A 19,017-nucleotide genomic window follows, 5' to 3' on the forward strand; every position below is an offset into this window, starting at 1 on the left:
AGTGCCAGTCTGGGCTGGGAGGGGCGGGGGCGAGGGTGGGAGGGAAGTGAAAAGCGGGTGAGGGACGAGGCAGGGGATACTAATGCCTAGTTCCAACTTCCTCTATCTCCCCCCTGACGAGACCACTTCCCTCCACCAGAGGTGGCTACTGGTTCCAGGAAATTGCTCTCGTCAGCCCCCTCTCTGAGTTGGAAGGAAAGGTCTGGATTCTCCTTCTTTTCGGAAGGAATCCACCCACCCTCTTGTATGGTTTTACAAATAACCTCCCATAGCATCTCTAAGGTCCTTGATTTCTCTCCTGCTGCAGGCAGGGCAGCTTGAAAAGAAGGGGGCAAGAAAAATTGTTCTAGGGTATCAGAATCCATCACCAAGGTCACAAATGAGTATTTCAACTAAGTTTGAGGTGAAGAGAGGATGTCATAAATATACTGCGGGGAGAAAACTCCAAATTTGAATATGAAATTATGCTGCATATGTGATAACAATATTTGTCATGCACTGGGTGCTCTGCATGTGGGCCCAGGCACAAGTTAGGTATCTCCATTTTACAGATGAGAAAACTGAGGATAGGGTTAACAAACAAGTAAGTGGCAGAGTTTGGATTCAATTTTCAAAATCCTGATGAAAAAACTCAGGTTCTGTTTTATACAGCCCAGTGATTCTCTGTATTTTCAGAGAGAGGTAAATAAGTCATTCTGGATAGTTTATTTTCTAGTGGCTAAGGATCTACCCACTCAGGAAGCTAAACATAATTGACAGCTTTCTAAAATTACATTACACATTTCCTTGCCTCTTTTGTTATACTGAAATATTTACATTTTCCTGAAAACCCACCCTTCACATGGGTGATACCACGAAGGTAATACTTCCAGGGTCTGAGGTGTGTGGGTGCCACACGGTGGTGCTTTTCCCGTATGTCAAAGTATTTTTATTTGCCCCCCTGGTGGCTGTTCCTGTGCTTGCAGTCCTTTCACTGACTTAATAGGAATCTCCCAGGACCTTAGAAACTCAATAAACCAGTTAGAATTGTATATAAAGTAAAAGTCAATAGGCCTGAAAGGCTGGCCCACTAGGAAAGCATCAAGAGCTCAGATTCCCTAACTTCCATTTTCACGTCACAGCAGCCTGATTAAATACCTAATTTTTATGTTGTGTCCCAGACAGATGAGCGTACCATGCAACTGAGTTCCAAGTGAGGTACAACAAAACTTTCATTGACACACACACACACACACACACACACACACGATTTTCTCGCTGATCCTGACCTACCACACTTAAAATTTCCACGAGACTAAACCAATTTTATTTCTGAAGAAAGGAAATACTTTAAATACCCATTAACATTTGTTTATAGTGTTTTATTAAGTTTTTTCTAACAGTGGAATGTTTCTGGTTCACCCACTGCAAAAATCTTTGCTACACATTTGCATAGACTTCTAAAAAGGAGGAACAACAGGAGTGTAACTTTGGATGAGTTTCAATGTACCTGCAAGTGAGTAAGTATTCAAATGAGATCCTATGGTATCGCAGGCCGTCTCAGGCCATTCAGGCTGCTGTAACAGAATACTATAGACTGGATGGTTTAAAACAACGGAAACTTATTCCTCAGTTCTGGAGGCTGGCATGTCCAAGGTCAAGGCACCAGCAGATCCAGTGTCTGGTGAAGGCCCACTTCCTGGTTCACAGACAGCTGTGCCCTCACAGGGTGGAAGGGCTGAGGGAGCTCTCCAGGTCTCTTTTATATGGGGACTGATTTCATCTATGAGGGCTCAGACCTTAAGGCCGCACCACTTCCCAAAGGCCCCACCTTCTAATAGCATCACTTTGGGGGTTAGGATTCAACATCTGAGCTTTGGGGGAACATAAACATTCAGTCTATAGCATAAACTTAGCACAGGATGGGAACAATAAAGGATGGTTATTATTTGAACATGAATGCAACAGAAATTTGAGTAATTCCGATAACCATGTATTTACTCTACAGGTTAAAAAAATTGTTCACTGTCCTCCCCTCATCTACCAGAGGGAATTAAAGCTAGCCTGCTGTTGCCTGACAGGAAAACTCAATGTCTAAAGTGGGAATTAACGATACTCTATCAAGTTCAACGCTCTCATTTAATGCATGGGAAGACAGAGAGGTCCAGGGAGTTTGTTAAATTTGCCCAGAGACAGACAGCACTTTGGGCTGAGCCAAGTGTAGACCAGGGTTCTTGGCGTTAACACAAACACGTCTTTCATTTATGTGGCCCTTCACAATTTACAAAGCACTCCCTCAGCTCCATTACTTCGTTTATTATACAATATCCATGAGCTCATGGAAATGCCTTTTCCCTCCTCTTGTCTTGGGGAGATTTTTTTGCATTCCCAGACCTGTGTTGCAGTACCTAATTCTATACTGACCTTTAAATTAAAAAAAATACAAATATATGTATGTGTACACACACACACACTATTTAAATGTGCATGTGTACATATGTGCGTATACAGGGGAGAAACAGCGCACATCTCCGAGTCAGCCCTTGCAGGCCTACACCTTGGCAGACACAAAGCACAAAGAGAATGGTCGTTGGTTTCAGAATTCCTGAGTTGCCACTGACTCTTCAGTACCGAAGGGCTTAGAAGTACGTATTTCCATTTTCAAGAGGTGTGGGAACATTTCTAGGCTATTCTTTAATGAGTCTCATTTAGAGACAGAATGGTGATGTCGGCCAGCTGCTCTTCATGCAGTTTTTCAGTAAGTCCTTCAAAGAATGAAGCGTGAAGCCAATTCATTTCTCCTCTCAGCATTTTTCCTTCTTATTATTTTTCTTTGTTGTAAGGTTATATGAAAAGGTATGGGTATAGAGACATGATAAAGATAAGGGATATCATGTGAAGGAGGAAACAGGACAATAAATCCAAAAACACTACGGAAATTAAAAATCCAAAGTCAGGGGGAGGGTGGGAGGTGACGTAGTCTTTTCACAGAGCTGTTATACACAACGTAACGGTCCTCAAAAGCAGGAATGGAACAAACTAGACATTCAGCTGCAGAATGAAGCTGGGGTCTTGGCTTTATAGTTTTTAATGTCTTTAGAATTAGGCTGGGCATCAAGTGTCTTTTCCAGAATAGGCCAGAGAAGATAAGTCCAGTTTGGTTTTCAAGGCTTTAGTCATCTCTGTGGCCAGCAGCTCGTGCAGGGACACACCATCGTGGGAGTACACCCAGTTTTTCCCAGTCCAGTCATAGCGCTTGGGTCCGCTGCAAGACAAAAACAGTATGCAGAGCACAGCCCAGAAGAAACACTGATTCCACAGATGTTACCACCAAGAATTGAGGGAAATTCTAGAAAGTAATACTAAACGAGGCATATATTTGACTTCTTATCTTAGGGTCTTTCTACTTAAGAATAATTACACAATTTATCTTCTGGAATAATTCTCAAGACCTGAAAACATCTAGACTCTATCGATGAGGGTTAGGACAACAGGTTGAAGCAGAGAGAGCAGGCTAACTGGTCTACACAGGGTAAAACCCCTCAAATAAACTGAGTCTAAAAAGCAATACAATTTGTGAATAAGGGCCTTGCTAGAAATGACAGTGATTTCTGGAATTGTTTTTGTTGAATTCTAACATACTTCCTAGATGAGGTTGGGATGAAGAAAGCATAATGCTTTATTTATTTGACAAACAGTTATAATATTAACTGTTGGGGCAGGGGAAGAGTTAAATGTTTTAAAAATGCATACAACATGAGGCTTACAAAGAACTCCAGGGGTAGTTATATTTGGGCCTTTCTCAATTCATAGTCCATATGTTCTCTTTGGAAGTGCTAATGAATGATGCCCAAAAGTTGGCCTAAGCTTTTTGTGGCAGGCTCTCTTACTTTCTTATAAACAGCAGCCAAAAGGATGAGGGACCCTCTCTCCCTGCATGTTCTCAGGACTTGAGATGCAACACAAGCCATCTCCAATATAATCTTTTATTCCACTAGATTAAAAGCATATCAATGGAAAAGGCAGGAAGAATTAAATATGGAAAAGCAGCTTAAACACTCTCATCTCCACAGAGCAAACAGTCCAATTCTGCAAATGGAATTTAACTAACCTTTAACTGAGATGCTCAAAACAAACTAGGGGTCAAACTTTAACTTGCTTTGAAGACAAAGTGCAGCTTGCTCAGATGCTGCAATATCAAAAGTGGCTTTTTAAAAGGCAGGGCAATGATCGAATAGAGAAAAACTGTCTAGGCCGCGTTCTGAAAAGTTGTACAATTTTCACTTCAAATCCTGTTAACAACCCAATATCTGCTTATAGCAGCCAAATGATCCCCAGACAGAAGTGACAGAAACAGAGTAAACTTTCCCCCTGAGAATGAGACATGCTGTCAAACACCAGGAAAGTGTCACTTACATGGACACTAACACATGAGGGGGACACTTCTTAAATGGTCCACAATGTTATGTTTCAAACAAGCCGAACAACAAGAGCTTTTGATTTCTGAACATACCTGGATGGCGAAGACAACCAAATTTGCTTGTTTGGGGTCTGCTTGTTGATCACGTAGGTTCCCAGATCTCCACCCAGTTTAATTGTTAAAACACCACTCTAGTGGAGCAGGTGGAGAAGAGCATGAGGTAAATAAAGTAAGACAAAGTTATCACTTTGTCACAATTGCTTCATATTTTATTGTATGTCAACACTTTGCACTTATACAAGTATATAATGTACATCATAAAGAAACGTCTTTAATTTAGTGTTTAGAAATAGGAGATCACGCAGAAGGAACACAGTTCTCTATATCACACTATGATTAAACTCACAGTGCTTTCCCTCTTTCCGAGAGGCTGGCAAAAGTGAGAATGATCCTTTTCCCCTCTAGAGATGAGGAGACAGAAACACAGTGCTAAGTCGCTGTCTGAGGCATTACAGCTGGAAAACGGGACGATCCGCATCCTGATTGCTGCCTTTTTTAATCAGAAAAAAAGGGTATTAAAAAAACAACCCAATAGGGTCCCCCCCATGCCTATCAGTTATATTCGTATTGGTACTTTCTCCACATTTTCAACAGCTCCTTGTGAACTGCCAACCAGAACATACTAGAGGACATTGACAAATGCAGAAACCAACTTTCCTGGAGTACTACACCGGCCCAAACATCGGACAGCGCAAGTTCATTATCAAAAAAAAAAAAAAAAAAAAAGGAGGAAAAAAAGCAGGAAAGAAGGAAGTAATCAAGCCACCTGCTTTGCTTGTCTTAGCAGAGCAGTAGCCTTAGTTCTGCTGCTCATTGAAGACACATACGTAAGACTAGGGTGTTTATTTCCAGGCTCTTCCTACATATCTCATAAGCTTCTCAGACGCTCCTCTCCAGCTTTATTTTCCTCTACAGGCACCTTGAATTCTTCAAAAGACCAGTTGGCCCAACTTCGCTCCATAAACGCTCATTTAAATTTGAAAACACTCTTTCAACAAAGGAGTGCTTCCCTCTCAAGGCCTGAGGTCTCTGTAGAATGCACAGGGTGATAAAGAAGCAGCTACACAGCTCAGTCCTTTCTTGGAGCTGGTGAACTGGGAAGCCTTTCCGTTCCCCAGCCCGAGCGTAACCCGCAGAGACACACGGTGGCCTTTCTCCGTGCCTTCTGGAGCAGCCCCTTTCCAACCAAGGGGCTTTGAATGGTTCTTAGAACATTTTGTGTCTGGTCCAAGAACAGAAGGAGCTATTGAAAATGTGGAGACAGTACTACTAATGATATAACTAATAGGCATGGGATGGGCGGACACTCATGGGTCATTTTAATAAACTTTTTTTCTGATTAAAAAAGAAACAAACTGTAGAGACACTGGAAATACAGATGGCATAAAAAATGTGAAACCATCAATGAAAATATTAACCACTATTCAGTTCCCACTGTGTGCCAGGCACCGTTTCACACTTTGTGTAAAACTGATTCTACCTTGACTATAACCATCGGAGGTGGGAATTGTCATCCCAGTTTTACAGATGAAGATAACTGAGGGACAGAGTAATAAAGAATACTTAGTAGCTGGCCGAGCTGATCTTAAATCCTGGTCTGTTTGGGTTCAAAAGATGCTCTTCTTTCCACAACACGAAGCACTCTCTCAATCCCGCCAATCAGTGAGACGAGCTGTTCACTCTCAAGTACTGGCTGCCAGCTTTTATTTTATTTTCTAAAAACATCATGAACAGGTTTTACATGTCACCATGAGAAGCCTGAATTTTAACTGGACCGGGGGCTCAGATGCGTCGGCTCGCTCAGCCTCAGCACCGTCTCCTCCCCAGCAGCTTGTCCAGAGCTGGGACCTTCCCCGTGAAGCTCCATGAGTTCCCCCAGTTCAAAGTCGGGCTTCTTCAGCCCTCGGACTTTCCTAACAAGGCCATCATGGAGCGGATGAACAGCCGGCGAGCCTTCTCTGGGCCTTTTCCGCCTGGAATCCATGTACTGACCGCTCCTTTCACGTCACGTGTCTGCACCTCGGGTCATGATTTCTCTCATCTCCTCCGGACGTGGCCGACCTGTTCACGCGGAGCATGAGGTCTTCCCAATCCGATTGTTGTGTTTTTTAGTGAAACCAACACAGAACAGACGAAGCAAATAACCATCGGTCGTCCTGACATCCACATGAGCTTCAGTCATGGTCGGCCATTTTTTGACCATGGAGCCCATTTTGTCACCGGTAAGATCCACGCCATGGAAATTAGCCAGGCAGTTTTTGCCCTGAACACTCTCAGTAATTAGCCTGAATTTTCTAAATGCAACTTCTTCATTCTGCAGATGAGCTCGGCTCACTTCAAAACCATGACGCTTGAAATACGATTTTGGTCTCTTGAGTTCTTGTGACAAGTGTTTTCCCAATACTTCTTATATTGAACACAGCTGGTGCTTTCACTTCATACCAATCTTTCTTAGAAAATGAGTCAACCACTTTTTTCTTGGCTCCCTTCTTGCCGCCTTTCGTAAGGGGCTTATTCTTCCCGACCACCATAGTGCTGCTCAGAGAGCCCAAAGTCTCAGCTGCCAGTTTTTAAACGCATTTTTTCAAAGAGCTACGATCACAGTGTACATAAGCTTTTTGTGTTCTGTTTTTTAAATTTTCCTGAAACCCACCTTTAATTATTTTGGTAGGAATACATTTCATTTCTTTCAAAATTTCTTAAAATTGTGTAATTCAGTAGTTTTTTAGCATTTCACAGTGTTTGCATAAAGTATGCAAACATCGTCACTACCTAATTCTGGACTATTTCTGTCATCCCCAAAAGAAACCCTGCACCCAATTAGTCGTCATTCTCCATTTGTTCCTTTGCATATATACAGTGTTCAGCTTATTTTTCCCAGCGATCTCAGGCTCAGAATCAAGATATAATTGTTTCTAATTTGACCTGTTTGTGGCCCTTACCTGCCCCACTGTGCGTTTTACTCTAAAGGCAGGGAGGTGCGTGAAACAGAAGAAAAGGCAGGGGGCTGGGTCTAGAGTTGCAGGTGCTAAGTCTCATCAACCAGCCTGCTCCCTCAGGACAACATCTCTGCTCCTTCAGAGACTCACTGCAAGGATGGAGGGGCTGATGGGTGCTCCAGGGTCCTGCACAGGCTCCTGGCAACCATCATGCCTTAGAACATGAGGCCAAATCAGAGGACGGCAGATACAATCTGTGAAAGCCAAAATCCACTCTTTCCAACCCCACATTTGAGTGACTCCAGGGAACAGGCCACTCATGAACAAAAAGCATACTAATACGACCACCACAAGAATCCTTCTAGATGCACAGGTTCCACCTGGCACTTTCTCTGCAGTCCTCTTCCTCCCTGCACAAGACCAGCAACTCCTCTGGCTCCAGGTCCCACCCGAGGGGCCTCTGGGAAGGTTACCCTACCCTGATGCCCCTCAGTGGCGGCCAGGTCCTGTGCGTGTCCCCACAGCCTTTTGTGCATTCCTCACTGCATCTGAGCTGCTGGCTTGTTGGCTGGTCACCTGCCCCCTACTCTCCACTATTACAAGCATCTGAGAGCAGATCTGTCTGGTCACCCCATCATCGTCAGTGCCTGGCACATCCATTCTTTGTGCAAAATACTGGATGGATACAAAATACATTTGTGGAGGAATGAACGAGCAGATGATAAGCAGGCACTGGGATAACACGTGCCAAAGCTAAGGGCAAGGTTACACAAGGTAGACAGTCTCAACACTCACTCCCCCATTTCCTGTTTACTGTACGTAATTAGGTTTTTTCCCCATTGAGGTTGAGCTGTTTCCAAAGGAAAGTGGCAAGAGAAGGAAGGAAACAAGGTGCCTTACTGGTCCCCCAGGAGTTCTTACTGCTTTTGGAACTGTCTGCAATAGACCAGATGAAGAGGGCGTTTTGTTCGTTATTAGTATTCCTTACGTGGCAGTCTGAGTCTATTTTGGAAGTGTGGACAGACTTCAGTGCAGGGGAGGGGGGAGAGAGGGTAGAGATAGTCAGAATACTTAGCAGCTGCTGAGACACGGGCACTAATCAGAGCAGACCCTGGCCACTGGTGAGGCTTAATTCCTGCCAATCAATATCAGCCCTACCCACGCAGAAGCAAAAGGAGCAGTTTCTGTTGTCACCAGCTGATCTGTATAGACATATGGGGTGGCGTGTTAAATTAGGGGATTTCACGTACACGTGGCTTCCCACATACAGACACCGACCTCCCCTTAAGGGATAAGAATAATGAATATGAAGCACGTTTTTGTCGCATTAAATCCTAATATGATACCAAAGAAGTAGAGGAATGTCACAGATGATGAACCTGCCTCTCACAGAACTTAGATAATCACTGAAGGGCTCTTGGAAGGAACATCCATGCCCAGGATGCTAAGCCAGACCCTGTCTCCATTTCCAATAAATGCTTTCTCTGAGCAAGTGTCCAGAACCTGAGACCCAGAGGTGGTTTGCAGGGCTCTGCAAACAGCCCCCACCCTGAAGCGGCAACGATGCTCATGGATGTGTGGGGAAGTTTTTCTTGGGAGATGGTCTAGAGCAGTCAGGTTCTTACAGAGGGTCCTGACCCAAAAAAGGTTAGAAACCTGTGCTCCATAGCAGTAATATGCTAACAACTTAGTGAATGAACAACATGGTAACGAGCAAATCTCACTTAAAACAACAACAAACGACTGTGTTCCTGGGTGTATCTAGATTACTGCTCTCATTTGCTGACTTGGCCAGTTGTTAACTTGGTAAAACAGTGATACATGCTGAGTAGCATCAATGAAAATGTGTTTTAGAAAAGTAGTGGGCCCCATTTCATTTACACAGTGAACCAACATTTATTACTTGGCAATGTCCCAATAATTGCACTGGGAATACCAGGCACGAATGGACAGTGTCCCTGCTGCCAAGAAACTTGGTCTGGCCACAGGAGCTGATGTGTAAACAGACAATTACAACACAGGCTGATGAGTGCTCCAGAGTCATGCTCAGAGAGCTGGGCAAGGAAGAACGGGTGGTGCCTGCCTAGAGCATCTAGGAGGGCTTCACAGAGGAGGTAACATCTCACTGAAACCTGTAGGGATTCAGAACAGGCCTCTCCCCAAAACGTGCCACTCTTGCCTGTGACTTACTTTGAGCTGAAGGCGACTGACACCCTGCAAGCCCAAGAGAAACTTTTACTTCTCCCATAAAAAATTTAAATTTGGGGCCTCGCCCACAATGAAAGCTATTACCCGAGATAACTTTTTATGACCTATCTGTACGGCAGGGCAAACTTCTAATCACTTAACATTGGCTCTTATCGTCCTGCAATGACCTTCCTCCCCTCTGTAACTCCAAGGCATCTTATCTCATCTTTAGCTCACAATGCCATACGTCTCATTTTTACTTTCTGTCTCTGAACCTCTACCGTATGTGGCATTCCCACATGTAATTAAATTTGGTTATTTCCTCTTGTTAATCTGTCTTATATAAATTATTAAACCTAGTAGGGTCAAGTTTCTTCCTCCCCCACTACCCTGCGGGCAGGGAAACACTGCGCTCCAACAAAGCTTAGGTAAAGCACCTACAGGACTCTAAGGAATTCATTCCCCAGGGTAGATACTGAGCATTTCAAAGTATTTAGTCAGAATTGCAAACTACAGAGGCAGGCACTACATGCCTTTAGCTTTCTACATCTACACAGGAGAATTTCCTAATTAGCAAATGACTTGCTAGAAATAATTTTTTGCCTGTGAGTAGAATGTACTCAAGGTGTATGGATTGACTTAGGAAAAGAAACAGGTGCCCCTTCCCTTGCAGGAATGTGTCACAGGATTTAGAAAGCCCAGCAGCTGAATCACTCCTCAGAGAGTTACCAGAGGTAGCTCAGGTCCTGTGACCCACCACAGAGCAAAAGCTTTTGTTGCTGGAATCAATGAGGTAAACAGAATCCAGTTGCTAGAATACTGGCACAATTGCTTCCAATGAAGCATTTATGCAGAGAACTTGGGTCAAGGTGGGGCTTCACCAATACTCTGAGAAGAGGTGGTGTGACTGTTTTTGTGGCATGTTAATGTTTGCCCGTGTGGCACATGTTAGCCTGACACTTGGCTTCCCTGTAGCTACAGCCTCTGGTAGGGAGACAGGGAGAGGCAAGACCTGTAAGTTCCCCAGCTGCAATCATCTCACAGATGGTCAAGCTGGCCAGGCCAGTTTGTAATGGTTCCCGGGCAGCTCTGCGCTCTGAGGCTGTTTGCATAAACACGTCTAACACCCGGCCTGGACAGTGCTGCATTTTCTGCTGCCGACAGCAATCACTGAAACCACCTGGAAGGCATTCATTCCTTTCTTGCCTCCTACCTCTATTTTTACCAAATTCCTCACTGTCCTGACAACCAGGCCTTACACCTCCAAGGCTTTGCTGCCTGCTCCATCTGAGGGAGTCCTTTTCTACCCAGCACTCCAATAGCAATATCCAACAGCATTTCGATCACTTTAGCCTGACAGCTGGTTGTCCTAAATAATTCCACGATTTAATAAAAAATGCACACTTCATGACATTTTCTGGTATCAATTAATTGCTGTCAAGAGGATTAACCTCTGTAGGGGATTTTTCCCACTGGCATAAAAGAACTCCCCAAGGCCAAGCATTAATTCTAAATCCAAAGGCGGCCCATTGCTCAAGCCTGCCATCTGGTGGTCAGTGATAGGACCAGCACTCTCTTGGTGTCCAGAATCTGGGGCTCAAGTTTCATCCAGACCAGAGGTTCTCACCCACGCTGCATATTAAAATCACCTGGAGGGGGGATTTTAAAAACTTAAAAATCCCCAATGCCTTGCCTGGGTCACACCCCAGACCATTAAATAAAAATTCCTAGGGGTGGGACTCAGGGATGCACATTAGAATCGTAGGTAAGCTTTTCAAAAATATGCCTCCTCTGAATGCACCCTGAGCTACTGTATCAGGATCTCCCAGGAGTGGGGCCATATCTGTGTGGTGTGAGTACTGCCTGGGCAATATCTTACCCTGCGTAAGAACTAGTGCTTTAGCTCAGTGTCCTCCGTGCCTGCTTGATGAGGTAAACACATGCTGGGGCCCTTTCAGGTTTACCTTCATGGGTATTGAGTGAAGCTGGAGAATCTGTGTTTTGAAGCAAAAATGAGGCTCAGAGAGGCTGAGTGACTTGCTTACGGTCATAAATCAGGTAGCGCAGCGCAGGAATATGAAGCCTAGTCTATGGTCTCTCCCGTAACTGCCTGCTGCTGGATGCTTAACTCTGCTGGAGGGGAATTCGTTAGTGAGCTATAATTCTTAGGGAGAAAACAGAAAAATAAAAATAAGTGAAGAGGTACCCCAAAGGAGACATCGTAGTCTTCAAATGTGTAAGGTTGGTCTGCAAGGTCTTCAAAAAACTCTGCCAAGGAGTCCAGTGTCTCCTCTGCCAGTCTTTCATAGGTGGTCTCATCTAGAGCACTGCATGGAAACAGAACCACCAAAAACATATAATCACCACACCACTCCACTTTATTAATATCAAATCACCATGTTTAGTTCTTAGATTTTAGAAATTGATGCAAAATAGCTAATATGTAGAGCAAAAATTTAAAGAGCATGCCAGGGTTAACAGAAAAGTAAGATTTTCTTCCCAAATAGGCAGTGCCATCCCCAGTCAACTATGATGAGTCTTTCCTGTATCCTTCCAGAAAATGTATATTCTTTTTAGTATACGAACAAAGCACCTTTCAGTTTTCATTTACTATGCCTTGCAAATTATTTCATATGAGCATATATGGATTTTCGTAGTATTTTATTTTATGTTATTATTTCAACCCGTCCCCTTCAGCTGGACATTGCGTTGTTTCCATCGCTTTAGTGATTCACATTTTTGTTCAGCAAACCACAAAATGGGAGAAAACATCTGCATTACATATATCTAAAAAAGGCCTTACTTCTAGAACATATAAAGAACTACAAGTCAATAAGAAAAAGAAAACCCAATAGAAAAATGGGTAAAATACTTGAAAAGATTTCATTAAAAAATGATATATCTAAATGTCTAACAACCATATAAAAAGATGTACAACTTTATTAATCTTTAGGAAAACACAATTAAAAAATCACAACAAGAGACCACCAGGATCCTTAAAATGAAAGAGATAATGTGAAGAGTTGGCCAGGACGTAAAGCAACAAGAGCTTTCAGATACTGCTATGGGCCAGTAAATAGGACAATCCCTTTGGAAAACTGTTGTGCAGTATCTATTAAAGTTGAATACATTCATATGCCATCAATTCCACTCTTGGGTATACACCCAATAGAAATGCATACCTAGGAAAAGCAGACTCTAGATTTAAGAATAAAATGATGGTTGCCAGAGGGGAGGGGGTGGGAGATGGGCAAAATAGGTGAAGGGAATTAAGGTACAAACTTCCAGTTATAAAACAAGTCTCAGAGATGCTATGTACAGTATAGGGCATATGATTAATAACATCATAATAATTTTATAGGGTGACAGATGGTTACCAGACATATTGAGGTGATCATTTTGTAAGGTATGTAAATGTTGAATCACTATGTTGTACTGAAACTAATATAATATTGTATGTCAACTACACTTTAATACAAAAAAAAAAAAAAAAAAAGAGAAATGCGTACCTTGGTTCACCAAAAGACATGCACTATAGTAGAATGTTCATAGCAGAAGTACCTGATAGCCCCAAACTGCAAACTGCCCAAGTACCCACATGTAATACAATATATAAATTGTGGTATATTCATACAATACTGTAGAGCAAAACAGAACTGCCTACAAATGTAATAATATGGACAAATCTCACAAACATAATGGTGACTGAAAGAAGCCACACATAAACATACTTAATATTTAATGATACAGTTTTATACAAAGTGAAAAAAAAACAGGCAAAACTAATCCTGGCTATTGGAAATCAGAACGGTAATTACTGTGGGGCAGGAAGGGGTTAGTAAGTGAGCAGGAGGCTTGCTTTTGGGGGTTGGTAACATTCTATCTCTGGAGCTATCTCTTGAGTTACATGCTATGTTCAGTTTTTGAAAATTTATCAAGCTGTATACTTATGACTTGGAGACATTCTTGTATATATACTATTTTTCAATTTTTAAAAATTGCTATAATTCCATAGAGACAGAAAGTAGATTAGTGGTTGCCAGGGGTTTGGGAAGGGAGTCATTATTAATGGGCATGCTATTTCTTTTTGGAGTGATGAAAATGTTCTGGAATTAGATAGTGGTGAAAATTGCACCACCTTGTGAATATACTAAAAACCACCAAATGGAACATTTTTAAATGGTAAATGTTATGGTATGTGAATTATAACAATAAAAATACTGCTCTAATAGACATCCTTGCATGAGCTTTAGAGCCCCTATGAGGATATATATCTGTAGGTTGCAAGAGGTATCCCAGACACTGCCATCATCTGAGAGTTACCAGGGGGCCTAAAGTAAGACACCAGTGGCAGCTACACAATGAATGCAAGACATAAAGATCTGCCATGTGACCACCCCCCACCCAACCTGTCACCTGCCTCAAGGGTATGTGGGTAAGGTTACAGGACTGCTCAGGAGATGGTGAAGGGCTGTTCTCTAAAGAGTGGTAGGCCTTGTTGGGTGTGGTGGAGAGAACCTGGAGAAGAGGCTGACATATGTCACAGACAGAAGAGTGAGAAAGTCAAGAGTTTGGCAGGGGCTACCCAAGAGCAGCCAGTTGGGCCACTGCAGAAGTGGGCTGTCCTCCTATAATGTGGCAGGACAAAGGTGTACTTCCCAGAACTAGACCCTGAAGAAGGAACTGGACGTGGGGCATCCTGCCCCTACCCAACCAACCTCAGAGGACCACTTGCAGGAGTGAGGGTACAGCAGCAGAAAGTCTGTGCAGAAAGGAGCTGCAAATGGTGCCAAAACCTAACACAGGGGTCATATGGCACTGACTCAGAGGCTATGTGGAGGGGCCACCAGACACAGACACAGTAGGCTGGGCGCTCAGGAGGCCCTCTGTCAACCCACTGCCTGCGATAACCTGGAAGGCCAGCATATGCTGCTTCTGAGCCTGTAGTTGTGGGGACAGTCTGAATGTTCCTGTGTAGGGGTGGCTCCTTGCTGCTGTTAGCTGGTGTGACATGAAAATGGTGAGTCACAAGAGAACTGGCATGTCTACAGGTCAATGGGATGAAATGGAGTGTTTGGGGATTAAAGACTGCCCCGAGATGGAAAAGCCAAAGGGAGAATGGAAGGCTCTGAACAACAAAGTCCTCTCATTGAGCCAAAAAGAGGGATCCAAACCTGTTGCAAAAATCAGGTTGAGAGAGCAGAGCATGGGATGAGGATGCAAAAAAATAAGGCAACCTGAGGCTTCATCCAGGGAAGAAATTTGGATGTGGTTATCCGCAATGGGACTCACTGGGAGTAAAGCAATCGGTTTTTGAGAAAACCCTGTTATCAGAGAAAAATGAGTCTGGTCTACAAGAGCCTACTGAAGCCTTAAGACATAATGGCCTCTGTAAGCCCCAACTGCCAGCAGTGGGCTGTGAAGGCTGCCTGCCGCCAAGGACACACTTCCCACCGCCTGCCTCCCCTATGGCCAAGTGGGGGTAACGGACAAGGAGGAGACTCCCACGGGCAGAATTGGGGTTTCTTGGAGGACTGTCCCCCTTAACCAGGGCAGAAGTTGTCCCAGTGCTGCCCAGGGGGACTCCATCACTGCCATAGACCAGGGACACGTCTCTTTTCTGAATGGGAGTTGTGGTAGTATCTTGCTCCTCTCTCTCTGTGTGTGTGTGTGTGTGTGTGTGTGTGTAAGTCAGAGAAGCCATTCCTAGGCCATTCCTAGTCTTAGAGAGAGGACTGTGTGGCACCTGGAAATCTTGGTCTTTGAGGTGGATGAGTGACCACACGGTCCATGGTTGCAGCCTTGGGGCTGGAGGCAGTGTGTCTGGTGTGTAGAAAGAGGGTCTGTGTAGGTATCAGTGGCACAGGGTAGATTGGAGCAGTGCCTGGCAGCCTTCCACCAGAACCCTTCACCTCCTCTTCTAGGTCACCCATGGAACCAAATTTCCCAGCCTCCCCTGCAGCTAGCTGGGGTCATGTGACCAAGTCCTTCCAACTAAAATGTGAGTGCGGGACAAGTGCCACTTCAGGCCTCCCATGCTCTTGTCTGTTTCTGTGGAACAGAATCTGGACAGGGCGACCTGGCCTTGACCATGCAGAGGATAGTAAAGTACAGACAGGTGATAGGAAGGTGGAAGGAGCCCGGCTCCCTGAATTATTTCAGAGAGGCATGCCCACCCTGGGCTGTCTGGAAAAGGGGACACAAACCACTCCTGGTCTGAACCATTACAGTTTGGGCCTATTTGCTACAGAAGCTTGGCCTACCTTAATGACTAAGATATCAAAGATAATAATAACAAAACTCTGGAAACAACCTAAATGTCCCACAATAGGGGATGGGTTCAATGAATTATGGTACATCCATAAAATTGAATACTATTTCATTTGAAATAGTGTGGTGCATAGTGATGTGGAAAGATGCTTATGAGTGCTACTGCTGAGGGAAAAAACAGATTCCGTATGCGATGGTCTTTTTTTTTTCTTTAAAAGGTAAGAGAAAAAAAAGAAAAAAGATAATAGAAATGGGTGTATGTGTGCATATGTTGTGTATTAAGAAAGAGAGAAGGAAGAGATCTCTGAGGTGGAAGGTATTTATCTTACCCTGGGTCACCCAAAGTTCCTGTTGTTCTCAAGGTCATCAAACAGACACTCTGCTTTTTGACATTTAGCATCTGATTGAGGCAGTGGAGGCTCAAACTCTAAAAGACAAAATTAAGAAGGCTATCGTTTTTCAGTATATTACAGTCCATTAATGTATGGTTTAAATATTGCCACTTCTACTTTTGAGAGTAACCATGTTAGTGTTTCTCAAGAGTATGTTTTAGGAATTCTTTTTCACCTTTTAACGCATGACACTGGGTTCTCCCCGCCTCCTCTAAGCCTGTGCTGTCCAGCATGGTAGCCAGAAGCCACATGCAGCATTTAAATGTAAATTGGTTGAAATAAAATAAAATTTAAAGTCAGTTCCTCAGTCGCACTAGCAACATTTCAAGTGTCCTGTGGCACCATATGGCTAGTGGCACAGACAGAACCAGTCCGTCATTGCAGGAAGTTCTACTGGGCAGCGCTGCTCTAGGCTGTTCCGGTTCCATGGTGGTTAGCACAGGTGACACGGGGAAGCATCAGTACCGCTCCTGGCATTTGACTAAAACAAAGCAACAACACATAGCAAGAGGCAGCAGTCTGCTGCCATCCAGAAGAGAGGTTGTGACTGCTGACAGCTGTCTGACAGCTCTGAGCAACAAGAGCTGCAGGAGACAACGTGACCTGTTGATTTCTTTCAATACATAACTGCTGAGCGGCCAAGGTGCCAGCTCTGAGGCTGGTATGAGTGGATTATGTCCAGCCCTACTGACCAGCTGGTGAGACCAAGGAAATAACGGGGGGGGGGGGGGGGGGGAGGCCGAGAGAAAGAGCCCTCGCAAAGGGACCTATCCCAGTGCCGGAGAGCACGGAACCTGTGAAGGGAGAGAAAAGTGGTCCAGCCGGAGTGGCGGCAGCAAGGTGATGGGGGAAGGCGGCGGCCACAAGGCTTTGTGAAGGCTTCATCCTGGGAAGGCACCGGAGGGCTTTAAGAGATAGGCGATAAGAGTTACATTCTCCAAAGGTCACTCTGGTTGCCACTATGAGAAGGGGTCAGCGGCTGTCGCTTATGGCTCTTGAACCATCAGTGCCCTGAGCAAGAAAGGAGACGGCAGAGGACTCGGGGCTGAGAGGTGAGCAGAGAAGGAGGAAATGGGGGTGCAGAGCGTAGACAGAGTGTTTAAAAAAGTTGGCGCTGCAGGGGAAGTGAGAGCAGTTGTGATAACCACAGTTACACCTACAGCACGTTCCAGACCGTTCACTACCTGCTGGACATTGTCCTCAAGTCCCCGTAGAACCGACGGGCCTAGCGCGCCGCCGCACTGCCGCCCGCGCAGCCCAGCGCCGTCCCTGCGGGAGCCGACGCGGGCGCGCCTGCGCGAGGCGTCACCCGCAGGCGCGGTCTCCCTCCGCCGGCGCATACTCACCGCAGGGCCGGGCGCGCAGGCCGCGGTGGTCCCCGCGCGCAGGTCCCGGCGGCCGCAGGGTGGGATGGTCTTCGCGGCCCACGATGCCCCAGCGCTGCGGGTCTTGGCCGAGCCCGCGGGCGCCGAGCGGGACAGGAGGCGGGTAGCCGTGCGACGTCCGAGCGTCCACATACTCCTGGCGATCTGCAGCCGCTCCGCCCTCCGGCTCCGGGACGCCGCGGCGACACCTGGTGGCCACGGGGCGCAGGCGCGGCCACTCAGCTCTGCGCTCAGGGCTCCTCTTCTGTAGGCTTTGTGAAACGGCCAGCGGTTACCAGGTTCCCCCGAAAATAAGATGTAGCTATTTTGATAATCAGCTCTAATGTGTCTTTTGGAGCAAGAATTAATATAAGACCCAGCCTTATTTTATTATAAGACTTACATAAGACTGAGTCTGATGTAATATAATACAATACAATACAATACAATACAATACAATACAATACAATACAATACAATACAAATACAATACAATACAATACAATACAATACAATACAATACAGGGTCTTATATTTTTTGCTCCAAAAGACGTATTAGAGCTGATTGTCCGGCTACGTCTTATTTTCCCGGAAACACGGTAGACCTCAGGAAGAACTTCCCAGCGTTGTACTTTTTGTGTCTTTAATAAAATGGAGAGCCTACTTTGTTGAAAGCATGGAGCACAACTCTTGGGTAACATAGTGAATGAGTAACCAAGGTTCCCGACCTCGGAGACCTTAACCTAATGAACCACTGCTGCAGAAATTCTATATAGGAGGAATTTGGGAGCTGCAGTCTTGCGGGGAACTGGTTGGGGTGCAGATCTTGAAGCTGTAAAGTGGGGTTTATAGAAGTTTCTACTTCATAGGATTGTAAGGATAAAATGAGGTAATCATGTAGTGTGTTGTTGAACAGGCCCTGGGCCCTGATAAGTGCACAATAAATAGTAAGCTGTTAATACGTTTTTAAAAGAAAATTTTACTTAGGTCGTATATTGCGAAAGAATACAAATTGTGAGAGTTTCCTTCATATTTTGTATATGCTTTAGAAAATGTCGAATGTACATACCAGAGAATATCATTTTTATAGGGAAGGTAATGGGCAGAGGAGACGGGTAATGGGCTAAAGTTCTTCCAGAGTCACCTTGGTACTTTGTGAATAGTGGAATGTGTAAAACCATAGGACATTAAATGACGAGTGTTAAAGAAGCACACAAACTAATGGGTATCAGCCTTGGGTGGGAGAGTACATATAAGTAAGGGTGGGGCAATCAAGGAAGTCTTCATAGAAGAAATGGTATTTGTCACAGGGCCTCGAAAAATAGGGTAGAAGAGGTGGGATTTGAGTATCAGTAGTCCAGAGCAATCATTTGGATGAGAGACATTCTCCTGCATTTAATTAATTA

At 44.6% G+C, this 19,017-nt stretch overlaps 1 protein-coding gene and 1 long non-coding RNA gene across 3 annotated transcripts in view; one reads left to right on the top strand and one right to left on the bottom strand.

Annotated features, from left to right (window-relative positions):
* The window catches only part of LOC141571125 (uncharacterized), an 80,541-nt gene that overhangs the window by 17,472 nt on the left and 44,052 nt on the right, over nucleotides 1-19,017 (top strand). The gene's annotated exons all lie outside the window — the stretch shown is intronic.
* On the bottom strand, nucleotides 1,341-17,943 carry FXN (frataxin). Of its 2 annotated transcripts, none has more exons than XM_088793654.1 (5): nucleotides 17,432-17,943; nucleotides 16,185-16,282; nucleotides 11,792-11,912; nucleotides 4,493-4,590; nucleotides 1,341-3,244 (listed from the first exon to the last, which is right to left on the bottom strand). In XM_088793654.1, exons 1-5 carry the CDS (start codon nucleotides 17,762-17,764, stop codon nucleotides 3,094-3,096), a joined length of 801 nt encoding a protein of 266 aa, XP_088649780.1. In that variant the 5' UTR covers nucleotides 17,765-17,943; the 3' UTR covers nucleotides 1,341-3,093. The 2 variants fall into 2 exon arrangements, with proteins under 2 accessions (XP_088649780.1, XP_074186630.1); XM_074330529.2 differs by having other exon boundaries at nucleotides 17,594-17,925.

The sequence above is a fragment of the Rhinolophus sinicus genome, chromosome 16, assembly GCF_057876585.1.
Source record: "Rhinolophus sinicus isolate RSI-liver-muscle chromosome 16, RSI-T2T, whole genome shotgun sequence".
NCBI classification, from domain to species: domain Eukaryota; kingdom Metazoa; phylum Chordata; class Mammalia; order Chiroptera; family Rhinolophidae; genus Rhinolophus; species Rhinolophus sinicus.